Raw genomic sequence first — 15,082 nt, 5'->3', positions numbered from 1 at the left:
GTCCTTCAAGGATGGAAGAATACAAGTCCTTTATGATAGGACTGAATCAAAAGAGGAGGAGTGACAGTAGGGGGACACTTTTATACTTCAAACTCAGTTGTGATTGGTAAAAGGGCAGTATTTTCCCATCCTTGGAGGCTAACTTTATCTACTACAGAGAAGAATGCCAACCTGAATTGGAACTTTAGAAAATTACAGCATCAATTTAAGTAAATTTTAAAACAATAAATATTTATGACAAAACAAATATATAGATCTCTATCTGCCTATCCAGATACATACATAGCTTCAGAATGGTAATTTTCACCTTTTTACAGTTTTCTCTGTTTTATCTCAGATCATTTCTTAATTTCTTTATACAAATAAGAAAATAGACAAAAAGAAACATGAATAAAACTCTAAACATATTTTCCCACATGGAGTTATAGCTCTAAAAAAATTAAGCTCTTGAGAAATCAGCCCCCTGACAAATATCCTATAGATAAACCTCTGCTTTTAAACTAGAACTCCCCGATTAAAGGAACATCTTTGAATAGCATTTCATTCCCTGTTGACTACTGCCATTGATACATGAGAAATAGATCTGATGTTTTATCTCCACTTACAAATTCTGAAGTCTAAAAAGAAGAATGGAAAATAAATCGAAAGTTAGTGAATTCCTTCTGCTTGGATTCCCTGATACTGAGGAGCTCCAAATATTCCATATCATTGTCTTTTTAATAATTTATGTGGTAGCCTTCATTGAAAATCTCATCATTATCACTGTAATTGTTTATAGCCATCAGCTCCATTCACCCATGTATTTTTTTCTACTCAATCTATCCTTGCAAGATTTTGGCTCCATTTCGGTTACAGTTCCCAAGTCGATGCTGAATTCCTTGATGAACACAGAAGCCATTTCTTACTCTGGATGTTTTTGTCAAGTTTTCTTCCTTGTTTTTTTCATGCTGTCTCATTTCTTTCTCCTGGGTGTCATGGCCTATGATCGTTATGTAGCCATCTGCAATCCATTGCACTATGAGATTATACTGAATAAAAAAGCCTGCATCCAAATGGCAACCAGTGCATGGCTGGCTGGCCTTTTCTATGCCATACTTTATACACAAAACTTATTTACAGTGAACTTCTGTTCCAGAATCATTAATCAGTTCTTTTGTGAAATCCCTCAGCTGCTCAAGATCTCTTGCTCTGACTCCTATGTTGCAGTAGTCTGGGCTCTAACATTTGGTTCTATTTTAGCTTTTTTCTATTTTGTTCTAATTATTTTTTCTTATGTTCAGATCTTCAGAGCAGTGTTGAGGATCCGATCTACCCATGGAGAGCATAAAGCCTTCTCTACTTGCTTACCCCACCTCACAGTCATTTGTCTGTTTCTGATAAGTGGTAATTTTGCATACCTAAGACCCATATCTAGCTCAACTTCAACTTCAGATATACTGATTTCTATGTTTTACTGTGTAGTGCCACCAGTCATGAATCCACTGATCTATACTATGAGGAACAAAGAACTCAAAATGGCATTCAGGAAGCTGATAATCAATATTTCTTTCAAAAACCTGCCACAAATTTCTCAACTTGTGTAGTTTAGTAAATACTTTAAATTGATTGACTATTTAAATACAATAAATAAAGTGATTCACATTTTATTATGGATATCAATTGATAAATTAAGTGGAATTATATTAGTATGTTAGGCTTTATCCTTTCAACATTAAGAAAACTGCAGTGTTATTATGTAGCCTTGTTTTGGATTGTTTTCAATTCTGGGCAGCTTACACTCTACAAGCATTAATCTAGTAAAAATATTATTGTCTCAGATCAGCATTACTACACAAAGTAATACAGGTGAATACTAACTCTGGTGTTGGTAAAAGTCTGAAAATATACATCCTACTTTTGTTCTTCATATATTTTGTTAGATTACTATATTTTTGGAGTATAAGATGCACTGGAGTATAAAACACACCTTAGTTTTTGAGGAGGAAAATAGGGGAAAGAATCTGTTTACCAGATATTCATCTGGCTAGCGTCCTCCATCTGGTCAGTTTCAGCATATTATTTTATCCCCTGGTTAGGGCTTTAAAAAAACCTTATTCAGAGAGAGTAACAATGAAAAAACTTGCAAGCCGGTAAGAGCTGGGAACATTGTTAGCACCTGATTCTGGCTGGAAAGAAACTATTCAGAGCAAGTTAGAATAATAAAAAAAATACCCTGCAAAGACTTAGAGAATAACAATGAAAGAACCTGCAAGGTAAGAGCAGGGAAGATTGTAGCACCTAGTTAGGGCTGGTGGGGGGGGGGGGTGGAGCTTTGAAAAAAGGTTACATTCAGAGTATAAGATGCACCCAAATTATCAGCCTCTTTTAGGGAGGAAAATGATGTGTCTTATATGGTACACTTTTAAAGATATTCCTTATCTTTGTCCTTTTGCTCTGTATATTCAGGCTGATATCAAATAGAATTTAATTGCTTCCGCCTCAATGTAATTTATGATTAATTGGAGTTATTTTACCAGTAAGGACCAGTAAAATATGCTTTAAACTATGGGAACAACTTAAAATAATTTCTATCTTTCTTTTACTGTTAAAATATGCAATGGAGATACAAGGTGTGGAATAGCTGTGAATCAGCAGAAAAGAAATGTGTGGCAGCCTGCCATTACACATTGCTTTGTAGCATTTGTACATTACACCCAAGCCTGAGATCACAATAAATAATAATCTTCCCTCTCACCTTCTCTTTCCTGTAAAAAGAAGGAGGTATACAGAGTTGACAAAAGAGATTGAATGTGAAGGGGGGGAGAGACATTTTGTCAACAACAATGCAAAGAGGAGGAATGGAAGTATTAAGAGACAGCAACCTAAAATGTAGACAGCTTTGGTTCTTACAAATTTGGAAATAAGGGGAAGAAGGAAAGAAGCAAATTGGTTGGTGATCCTGAAAAGAAATGGGTAGTTTTAAGCTGCTAAACAGATTTCATTTGAGGGATTTGAAGTTGCCTGGAATGATCCAGGTTGAGTTTCAGAGAAGATGGCCAACATATTACAGGTTCAACAGTGAACCCAAATCTGGCAAATCTGGGAAGCACAATGAGATCTTTTTACTAATAACAAACAGTTTTTAAAAGCATGAAGTCACCTGATGGTGAAGGAACCACATTCTACGAGTCAAAGGGACTCAAAGTCTGAAAAATAGGGTGCCAGGTAATGCAACTGTTCCCTGCTTTTTTCTCAATTGGTCTAGGGCAGTGGTTCTCAATCTTTTTTCACCACAGATCACTTTAATTACATTTTGTTGTTATAGACCATGGCCATAAACCATAAAAATCTAATGCAAGATTTAAATTATAACATTTCTCCAAACTTTGCAGACCTCCTGTATTGACATAACAACACCCCAGGAGTCCCTTGACCACAAATTGAGAACCATTGGTCTATGCGATAGAATATAAGGATATCAATAAAGATACAGAAATAGTAATAAAGAAAAATACCTTTGTCAAAATTCTGCCACTTTAAAATAGATTTTATTTCTCTTTTTTTAATCATGTCTCATTTCTTTGTCCTAGGTGTCATAGCATTTGATTATTGTGTAGCCATCTGCAATCCATTGAATTATGAGGTTATAATGAATAAAACATGCCTACATCCAAATGATGACCAGTGCATAGATATTTTTTTTTTGCCGGGTGTGTGTGTCTTTTCTAAGCAATACTTTTTACAGGAATAGTGAAGTCCTGTTCCAGAATTGTGAATCAGTTCTTTTGTGAAATCCTCCAGTTGCTCAAGATGTCTTCTGTCTCTTATGTTGCAATTCAACGGGCACTAATCTTTGTTTTTTGTTTAGAGCTCTTTTTTTCTGTAATTGTGTTTTCATATGTAAAGATTTTTAGAACTATTTTGCAAATATCATCTATTCAAGGGAAGCAAAATTCATCTTTAAATCATCTCCTAATCTTTTGTCTATTTATGGTCAGTGGTGATTTTGCACATCCAAGGCACATATCCAGCTCTCCTACAGCATCAGATATCCTGATTTCTATGTTTTACTATGTTTCGATAGAATACCGGAAAGCTTACAACAAATAAATATTTATTTAGATATCAGATCAGCATCTATAAATTGAATGCTAATTGTGTTGTATCCCTTCATACTCTTGTTCTTTTAAAGAAGAAATGTATATATTAGTTATTAGTTCTATTTTGTTGCAGAAGTAGAAGAAATGTATAAAATACTTATGTTATGGTGCAGGCATGTCAAACACAAGGTTGCCCAATGGGCTGAATCACATGCCTCCTTCCCCACATCTCTCACACAATTTGTTTTTGTTTGCCCGTGGCTGCTACAGTTGGGATGGGGCAGTCAGCCACATTTGGCCACCTGGTGAAACAAATCATGTGCCTCGCCCGCAGCTAAGCCTTTGCCTGTTAGTGCCACCACCACAGGGCTCACCCCTGCCATCCAAACCTCTTTCAACTGTGCCATACATGAGATCATCCTCTTGCCCATCACCCCACCCATGATGGGAAGAGTGGAGAGCCCCTATCCCGAGGAGGCAGCCAGGATCCCTCCCCACTCTACCCCAACCAAGCCCAGACCCAGAGCTTTTACATGTGATATCTACCCATGCACATCTAGGCCTTGCAGCCAGGCTATTGTCCTGCCGCCTGCCTTAACTTGCCCCACCTCATGGCAGCCCTCTCCAGCAGAAGCCCCGTTGCCCCTCTCCCCCCCACCAAGTCTGGAAAGCCCAGTCCACACAAGGAAAGCAAGCACAGCAGCAACAGCTTTAAGAAGGAAGGAAGCATGGCTGGATGTCCCCTCAGGGCTGGGCTGTGGGGCTCATTGCTTTGGGAACGCAAGGGCTGCATGCCTGACACCCAGGTCATCTGGTAGACCCTCATGTAGCCTGAGAGGGTCAGTGAAGCTCCTCCAGTAAGCAGGCCCAAATATCCACCCTGGTCCTGTGCCCTAATATAAGTGACATTGAGTTGGCCACTCCCCCCAGCCCTGCTCACCAGTCATCCAAGACCACGAGTCAACTGCAGCCAACCCAGTCCCCCAAGGACATCCACAATCCGGATGCAGCCCTCAATGAAATTGAGTTTGACACTCCTTTAAAATTATCATCATTCATAAGGTACTTTGTACATTAGAAAGTTAATATGGAAATACAATTAATACTGCTAATTTTACCACCATCAGTTCCACCATTAATACTAATACTAGTAATGAAACACTGCATTCAATTCTAGTCATCATAATGTTTTCTTGTTGTGAGCCGCTCCGAGTCCTCGGAGAGGGACAGCATACAAATCTAATAAATAATAATAATAGTAATAATAATAATAATAATAATAATAATAATAATAATAATAAATATTGAAACTCGAAAGAGTGCAGAGAAGAGCAACACAAATGGTTTGGGGACTGGAGGCTAAAACATATAAAGAATGGTAGCAAGAATTGGGTATATTTAGTCTAATAGAAAGAAGAATTAGGAAGTGACACAATAGAACTGTCCCAATATTTTAAAAATTCCTTTAAGGATGAGGGTGTCAAGCTATTTTCTAATGCATCAAAAGACAAGATAAGAAGCAATGGATTCAAAGCAACCCAGAACTAAGAAGACCGGTGAAGGGGAAGTAAGGGGCAGAAGGAAGTCCAGGATGAGGTTGGGTGGAGTGGATCACTGCACCCTGCAAAAAGGGGAAGGAGAATGGTCACTGGTGTCCTGTTGGTCACGCAGCGAATTCATCAGCTGTCTTCCTGGGTAGAGGAGGGTTGACACTGCATGCTCCTCTCACCCAGAAAGCCTGCAAAAGGGATCTGTATGAAATCCTCCTCTGGATATGATGGGGGGGGGGGAGTGGGACACAATAGAAGTAACATTCCTTGCCCCCAGATTGCAGATGAGGCAGGGAGACATTTGCAAATGAAGAAGCACCTGACATCCCCATCCTAAGCTGCATGTCTCCCTCCCCAGGAGCCCAGTTCTGCACTGGCTGCGGACTGCAAGAAAGGAGTCAATTTGGAAAGAATCCGGAGTGCAGCTCTGGCGAATGTCCATATGACTGTGCACATTCAGTCAGCTTCCACCCGCCTTGTGCAGTATGCCCTTCTTGGGAGTCTGTAAACTGGACTAGGAATAAGGAATTGCCTTCCACATATGCCTCCCCCCTTCACAGCCAGCAACTCCAGACACCTTCAGAGTGACTCTGGCACATCCCATCCATTCTCAAATGCCTCCAGAGGCACTCGTCCTCCCACAATAGATGGCTGGATGCCTGTGGTCCCAATCTTTAAATAAAAAGGTTTTTTCTCCATCTTACAATAAGACATTACATTACATCAATATAAGCTATAACAAAATCTCTTTTATCCAAATCTTAAATCAAAATTTCATATCTCAATTAAACTAATTAATCCAATATCCACCTATCATATAACTAATAGAGATTCTATATGTATCTAGAATAAAGGAAACTTCTCATAATACATCACATATTCTATACATCACATAAAACTTCCCAAAATTTTATAATAATCAGAATTTCATTTATATTTAAGATTCAAAGTCAACCTATTCATCCCTGCACAGTCCATATTTTTTCTAAAAACTTCCCTTTCAGTTGATATCCTCCGAAGTTGAATCATCTTGTACTGCTCTCCTTAAAAATTTCACATGAACTTCTCAGCAGATGATGTTTTCTTGCATAGAAAGTGTGAACCCAGTAAATTTCATTAATCTCCCTTATAGTTTCCTGGGGGCCAATTTGCAGAATTTCTGCCAGGATTTCTACATTTTTGCTGCTAGATTTTCTTCCTTCTCTTCTACAATATTCTGCAATCTAAGGTTATATGAGGGACAGTCGATCTCAAGTTGAGCAATAGCGTCTTCTAAATTCCTACGAGTCAGAGAATTTTTCTCATGAATGGTATCAACTTTTTGTCCCAGAAGTTCCATCTTACTTTTGATTGTTTTTATTTTTTGTTTCAATGGACTAAATTAATGAACCTCTGACCTTCAACTCAGGGAAATCCTCCCCCCTTATGCAGGACTTTAGTTTTTATTATGTGTTGTTCAGTATATAGTATATGCATTCTTCAGTATAATTTATAATGATACAAGAATGATTCAAAATAATACTTTCCCTAAAAGAAAAGAAAAATAGAACAGAACGAGGGTGACCTTGCAGTACCTTTATTCAGCGTTTTTGTCTAAACAACAGAAAAATATATGTTTCTTGTATTTTGATTAATTGCTTTTTCATTATAACTAATGTTTATTCAATAGCATATTTCTGCTGATTTTGTCATTACTTTAATTCATTGAGCTATATAAATTATTGTTGATAATTAAACCATATATTCAGTATATTAAACCCTCAATTCAGATTGTAAATATGCCATAGAAGAAATTATACCTAACCTAACAATTTATTTTTTATTTATTTCAAGCATTTGTTCTTAATATTGAATCAGAAACATATGCTAATCTTTGAAACAATGATACTTCAATAAGAACATTTTTAAAAAAATACCTTGGAAACGGGCAGAAAAAGCCTGTTAAAATATAGACCAGGATATGCAGATAGTTTTTCCCTACATACTTTAGAGTGGTTTTCACTGTATTTGTGAATGTGTATTTGTTAGAATATTTCTCCCTGTGTTTGTGAATGTGTTAAAAATGATAAGCATGACATTATTTATTCATCCCGTTTGAAGACATTTTTGGTCATAATTCATTCTTCTGAAGACATGAAATCTCTGTTATCTTATTTATTATTTATTAACTTTTATGGTCCATTTATTACTGATGTAATTCTAGACTGCTTATATTACAGGGAAAAATGGATCTTAACCCCTTTGTGAAAAGTATGTATTCTCCACCATCAATATACAGCTTCATATACCTTCAATACAGCTTAATGTACATATATCGTTATTCAAATACAATAAACTAAATCACAATCCAGGTTTGCTTCATATTATTTCATCTGTATCCATTTTTCTTCCTTCCAATTCCTTCTTTCTATCTCAGGCAGCTATTCCACCTCTGCTACCTACTTACTTATTCCTTCTCCCTTCTTCTACTCCCTTCTTCTACTACTCCCTTCTCTTTCCTCCTTCTTTCTACACTTTTTCCACTCTCTCCCCTTTCACTCCTTCCTTCCTACTTCCCTTCCACCCTCTAAATCCTTCCCTAAGTGGATGGTTTTATTATCATTACACAGCAGTTAAAATATTTCTCAAACTCTTACCCATCATGATCATCCCTCTTTTTCCAAAATCTCCTATCTTTCTAACATATAAAATATGTTTCTTTATTGCCTCCCTTCCTCCAGATTTATTCCTTGATTTTAAATAAGAATTATCCATGAAATGAACTTTGATTATTCTCTTCATTGTTTCCAACCAAAGTTAAATACTCTGTTACAGGGTGAGCATACATTGTTCCATCACTTTTTAAAAGAAAGAACATGTTAAAAGTTAAAAGTACATGAATTAGGATGAGAATTAGGGCTAGGATTGAATTATTTCAAACAACTAAAAATATGACTCTTAATTCAAAGATTATTTCATTTCCAATGGCAGAATAACATCATTTCAAATGATTTTGTTTATAACCAGGAAGAATTTAGAACATTAGATATTAAAATCTTTGTGATTTAGATTTGTGATTTTTTAAAAATCTTTCTGCCTAGGTAGTGGAAAAATAGAACTCCTACAACATTTTTAGATCGCTGGTACAAGAAATTATAGGAGTCAATAACATTATAGTAATGACTCTTGTGATATAAGCAATATTTCAACTCTAATAAGAGTCCAAATAACTTACTCACTGAGAGGAAATGAGGGCATCGACATATTTCCTTTCTGAAAAAAAAAATCAGTGGGGGGAAATATGAAGAGAGAAAGAGAGAGACCCAAAAGTGATTTTTTGAAAGGCAACTGTTTTGCCTGAAGTCATTTCACTTCTCATCCAGGAAGCTTCTTCAGTTCACAATGATGAACTGGATGACTTAGAATCTCAATAGACAAAGAGATAGAAAGTTTGTTTGTGTTCGTGTGTTCCCCATTTCCCCTAAAATAAGACATACCATCATAATAAACCCAATAAGTGCATAGAATAAGGCCAAGTGCTTATTTCAGGGTTCAGAAAAAATATAAGGCAGGGTCTTATTTTGGGGAAAACGTGGTATGTACACACTCACACACATATACACTTATACATATATAGATATATATACATACATAAAAACAAACACATACACACACAAGATACACATATACATATGAGCCGAGATGGCGCAGTGGGTAGAGTGCAGTACTGTAGACCACTAATTCTGACTGCTAGATCTGCAGATCAGCGATTCAAATCTCATCATCGGCTCAAGGTTGACTCAGCCTTCCATCCTTCCAAGGTGGGTAAAATGAGGACTTGGATGGTTGGGGCAATAGGCTGGCTCTGTTAAAAAGTGCTATTGCTAATGTGTTGTAAGCTGCTCTGAGTCTAAGGAGAAGGCCGGCATAAAAAATTGAATAAATACATAAATAAATACATATATGCATAAAGAGAGATTATTATTTCAAACTTGCACACCACTCCAGTAAATTAATAAGATTTTATAAATTTTATGCATGTCATAGTTATTGCTGAAATTAAATTTGACACCCATTTCCTAATATAAAGGCTACATAATGACAGATTCATAGCTAAACAAAAATGAACATGATATTCTTAGAAGAATCTCAGAAATGTAACAGCTTTGATAAAGCATTTTTTATTTCTTTATTTCTCAAGCTATAAATCAATGGATTTAGCAGAGATGGAATAATGGAGTATGTTATAGTTATTGCCAAATCCAAGTGGGAAGGTTTTTGAGGTGGGGTTCTAAGATAAGCAAAACTGCCAATAGTTACAAATACAGAGAAAACAATGACATGAGGTAGACAGGTGGACAATGCCTTTTTCCTCGCTTGAACAGAAGGAATTCTCAAGACAGCAGAGAAGATCTGTATATAGGTAACAATAATGAAAATAAGGATGCCAACCCCAGTTAGAGCACTAAAAATGAGAGCTCCGGTTTCAGCTAGGAATAAATCTGAGCAAGCAAGTTTAAGCAACCGTGGGATTTCACAGAAGAACTGATTAACAACATTGGAACAGAAAGGTGATGCAAAAGTGCCACCAGTATGTAACCCACCATAGAGGAAACCAGCAATCCATACAATTCCAACCATTTGCTTGCAAGCTCTCTTATTCATTATAAGTTCATATTGCAAAGGGTTGCAAATGGCAACATAGCGATCATAGCCCATGACTGTAAGAAGTGCAATATCACATGCTAGAAAGGAGATAAAAAAAAGGACTTGAGCAACACATCCAGAATAAGAAATGTATCTGTTGTTCAAGACATAATTGATCATGATTTTGGGGATAAGAACTGAGACAGAAGCAATGTCCTGGATGGCCAAATTCATTAGAAAGAAATACATGGGTGTATGTAGACGGTAATCAAAAGCCACTGCAGAGATGATAAGAAGATTCCCTGTTAGGGTTGCCAAATATAAAGTCAGAAATAAACAGAAATGTGCAATTTGCAGCTCTCGGATTGCTGAGAATTCAAGGAGCAGAAATTCAGAGATGAATGATTGATTTGCCATTTCTAAAAATTAATTACCAATAGCAAATGTATCAGCTGCAAGGAAACAAAAAGATAAATATTAAAATCAAAGCCTCTTATAAAATCACATTTGCATTTGAATATGAACACTTCTGGTAAAGGAGGGCGACTTGAAAGTTATAATATAGGTATTGGAGATTAATTAGGAAAGCATGTTTTCAAGATTTTTATGCAAATTCAGATAAATGTGTGAATAAGGAATATATTAGCGACTAAATGACTAATAAAATAATTAACAATATTTTCTGAATCGGGAAATTATATTGTTAAGAAGGAAAATTCTAGAACCTGTAACCTCTCTGATCTAACACAATCTTGTTGAGATGTATTCTTTCCACTATACTAATAATTACTGTAAACATTGTACATTATATGGGAAATGTTATGTAATTGAAAAAATAAATGAACTAGATTAAAATATATAAGAATATTTTAGAAAAATATAAAGCAATGGGAATTATCATTCTGAAATTATGTATATGTTTATGTAGCTTGGTAGATAACCATCAATTTGAATTTCAATACTACAATGTACATGTACGCATAATCATAAATTTTCTTTGTTTTTCAATTTATTTCAGACCTGTTTTCCTTATTTGTTTTTTATTATAATTTAATGGTTATTTGGGGGAAAGGGAAGGGAATTGAGAACAATTTTACTACTTAATTGTACTTTATGGAAAAATGTTTTGACATTCCATAATATTTTTACTTTGCCCAGAATTAATTAATTAATTAATTAATTAATTAATTAATTAATTAATTAATTAATTTGACTTCTATGCCGCCTACTACCATAACATATGACTTCATCAAAGATAATGAAATAATCTACAGAAAAAACTCTACACAAAGATATCAGATATTAATATACCATGAGGGATGCCAGTGCAATAAATATCTTATTTAAATATTTTATAAACAATTGAGTTCTGTTATAAGAACAATAACCAGTTTATCAGTAAAAATTTTAAACATAAGATTTCTCTCTTGGCATATTTTATTTTTAGATGGAATTTTCTTCTCTAGCTTTGGATCACTTCAAATCAATGTATTCTTCTGCTTGATCACGATGCCATATATACTACATAAAATACTCTCCTCTCTTTTTCTTCTTCAATCAAAAAACTTTTCTGCATTTGTATATTAAGTGGTTACTATGGGACACATATTATTGTAAATATAAGTGTTATGTTTGTCAAAACATGTTCCTAATAATTGAACAGAGTTCCAAATTTTAATCCTGAGGGATTCATTCAGAAAATTAATGCAAATGAATATTGAGAGCACAGAGAAAAATATTTATTTTCTGGTTGATGTGTTTACTAATTATAATAATTGTAACTATCTATTTTAGCTCAATGATTGCAAAAAGATAAAATAGCAAAACTGTCTCCTCAACTATCACCTTTCTAAAGTAGCAAAAACACTTAAAATATTTAAATGTACAAAGTACAGTAATGTGTTTTTATATATTTTTGACTCACATGTTCTCCATCACACACATAGCTTTGGATATAAATCTAGTGTTTTGCAAATGACTATGATTTTACAAAAGTCACATTGTGTCAGTGTGATAAATGCTCAATCCCTTTTATTTGTGCATTGCTTAAGCTGACCATACGCCCTGCTTTTGGCGGGAGAGTCCTACTTTTTGGAAATTTATCCCACATCCCACTGGGTTGTTTAATAAAAGTCCCAATGTTTTTCAAAGCAATATCAGCCGGTGGCTTAAATGGCAGTTGGTGATTGTGTTGGAGCCGGAAGGTCTGGCTCTTTGATGCCAGGTGACCACGCTGCCTGAAATCGGCCAATGCAGAGGACTGTTGGGCATGTGAAGGCAAAGTGGGGAGTAGAGTGAAAAAATGAAGCAGTGGCCCAAAACTTTACACATGTCCAATAGCGAGAGTGAGAGATTGGCGGGTTGGAGGAGAGACAGAGCATGCACGTCACCAGCCTCACCTTAACACAATAGGAAATCAAGTCTCAAGATAGACTGTGCTGCAGCCTTAAAGCAAAATAGGCAAGATATTTTGCTATCTTTGCTCACTTTGCTCCCACATAATATTTAATGGAGGAAGGAGATCAGGTGGAATAAGGAGACAAAATATGTGTGTATATTCCAGCAAGCAAACTTCAAGGGCTAAAGAAACCCAGTCTTATACCTCCCATTGAGAATCTGAGATAAAATTCCAGAGAGTCAATGCCCATTTAAGTTTTCACTTCCTTTTCAGCCACATGGGAAAGAGATGAAAAAGATCAGAGGTGGTTGAGCCTGAATCCATTTGGGTGATATTTATCCAAATTGCACCAATGTTGGGTTTTTTCTTTACTTTTATTTACAGTACTTTGGTTTGAAAGAAGAAAGAAAAAGGCAAATGGAGGGAGAGAAAGAGGGAGAAATAGAGAGAAAGGGATGGAGGCAGAGAGAGAAATAGACAGAGAAAAAAGAGAGGAAAGAAGAGAGAAAGAGAGAGAAAGAAAGAGGGAGGGAGGGAGAGAGAGAAAGAGAGAGAGAGAGAGAGAGAGAAAGAGGAAGGAAGAGAGAGAGAGAAAGTGAAAAAAGAGAGGAAGGAGGGAATACAGATAAAGAAAGGGGGTGGAAGATATATATATATGTGTGTGTGTGTGTGTGTGTGTGTGTGTGAAATGTTTTTTATATATATTGCTCTATGTAAACCAATCAAGGACCCCCCCCACACACACACAGACACATGTCAATGACGTCCCACTTTAGCAATGTTAAAATCTGGTCACTGCATTGCTACATCATATGACATTTCCCTCAGGGTACTTAGTGGTGGGTTTATTTCTGGTTCCGGGGTAGCAGCGAGAAGATGAAGGATTCGCTGCTCCTCTGAGACAATGGCAAAATTCGTCAAAAATGAGTCAATCCAGATCAGATGTTCTCTGATTCCTTCTGGTTTTTCAGCCTTTCGTGCTGGGAACCCAAAAATTGAATGCTGCTGTGTGTGTTATGTGGCGCTGGGGACAAAATAGCCTTGAAAAACTGCTGGGGGTGATCAGCTGGGGAGCGGAAGATGGCGTCCGCTCCTACCCGATGCCCGATGCCGAGACGGAGAGGAAAGAAATGCGATGCACCAGGAACTGAGAGTGACTGGAGCCGTAGCGTTGGAATGACAGAAGAGATGGAGGAGTCGAGTGGACGGAGCGGAGATGTGCCTGCCTGTTTCGTGAGACCGAGGACGCAGAGGACACCGAGTGTGGTTGGTTGCCAGTGCCAGAGGTCGTTTGGGAAGAGCGGAGGAGTTGGGAATGTCATCTGGTGGAAAAGGAACGGCAGCCTAATCCCCTGTATGGCACCAGTGAGTGAGAGTTGCTGGTGCCGAGGGGGGGATGAAGGGAGCAGCGTTGGAGCTCTGAGGAAGGAGACTGAGGTGAGTTGGGGGCTGTCGTGTGGAGCTGAGGATTTTGTCTGAGATTGGACTAAAAGAACAGAATGAATATAGCTGGGGGAGAGTCAACAGTGGAAGCTGAACTGTCGAACTTTGAGAATGTTGGTGGATGTTAAGATCGTCGCTTTGTCATCTTCCCCACCACCACCCTCTTCCTCCCCCTGCTCCCATTTCCCATTTCCTGTATTCCCTATTGAATGGACTCTATAATTACAACAGACTTAATGAAGGATTTTACTAAAGACATTATTATCATCCTGTTCTGGATTGACTGATTGACTGATGAATTTTGATCTACTTATTTATTCAAGAACTGATTTATATTAATTGATTCTAATTTATATTATTGTCTCAGATTAATTTTATAACTGACTGGTTAACCTTTTTTAATTAATTAACTAATTTTTTAATTTTTATACATTTTTTAACTAATTTATTTGGGGGTAATTTTAGTGATGGATATTTGGGATCAGATGGAAGGTATATATGAAATGAATCGAATGAATGGTGGGATTAACTTGCAGGATGCGTGGGGTATGGATGAGGTAAATGGTAATTGTAATTTTTATAATATGAATGGGTGGGGTGAGTGGGATGGTATGTATGGGAACAATAGGGTCAGTATGAATGCAGAATTTAGCCTGGCGGTAGAGAGACAGGAGGGATGGGGGTATCTTTCTCCGGGGTGACAGAGGGCCAGAATATTCCGGTCCTGCTGGGGAGAGGTAGATATGGCGGGAGCCACGGGGCTAGCCGTTCTGAAGGAAAAAGAGATCGCTGCTTAATAGCGATCCCTTGTTCCAGTCCCGTGAGCTCAAACCGGAGCCCTGGTGACGAGTGTAATCTGGGCCCTGGGCTCAAGCTGCTGCTACTCAATGCCAGGTCAGTCGTGAATAAAGCTCTCCTCATCCAGGATTTGATCCTTGAGGAGGAGGCAGATCTGGCATGTGTTACTGAAACCTGGCTGGGCCCAG

The 15,082-nt window shown here is 37.1% G+C and overlaps 2 protein-coding genes across 2 annotated transcripts; one reads left to right on the top strand and one right to left on the bottom strand.

The window, feature by feature from the left end:
- The first annotated feature begins 629 nt into the window (after positions 1 to 629).
- Positions 630 to 1,583, top strand: LOC139154011 (olfactory receptor 14A16-like). The gene has a single exon (XM_070728439.1). The coding sequence runs from the start codon at positions 630 to 632 to the stop codon at positions 1,581 to 1,583; it is 954 nt and encodes a 317-aa protein (XP_070584540.1).
- Positions 1,584 to 9,757: 8,174 nt separating this feature from the next.
- On the bottom strand, positions 9,758 to 10,672 carry LOC139175793 (olfactory receptor 14I1-like). The gene has a single exon (XM_070767082.1). The coding sequence runs from the start codon at positions 10,670 to 10,672 to the stop codon at positions 9,758 to 9,760; it is 915 nt and encodes a 304-aa protein (XP_070623183.1).
- Positions 10,673 to 15,082: the final 4,410 nt, after the last annotated feature.

Source organism: Erythrolamprus reginae, chromosome Z, assembly GCF_031021105.1.
Source record: "Erythrolamprus reginae isolate rEryReg1 chromosome Z, rEryReg1.hap1, whole genome shotgun sequence".
Lineage (NCBI taxonomy): Eukaryota > Metazoa > Chordata > Lepidosauria > Squamata > Dipsadidae > Erythrolamprus > Erythrolamprus reginae.
The sequence above is the reverse complement of the archived record's forward strand: the minus strand, read 5'-3'. Positions and strand labels throughout refer to the sequence as shown.

What these genes read in the sequence shown, in the direction of transcription:
- LOC139154011 (XM_070728439.1), top strand. Translation starts at nt 630, where the DNA reads ATGGAAAATAAATCGAAAGTTAGTGAATTCCTTCTGCTTGGATTCCCT.
- LOC139175793 (XM_070767082.1), bottom strand. Translation starts at nt 10,672, where the DNA reads ATGGCAAATCAATCATTCATCTCTGAATTTCTGCTCCTTGAATTCTCA.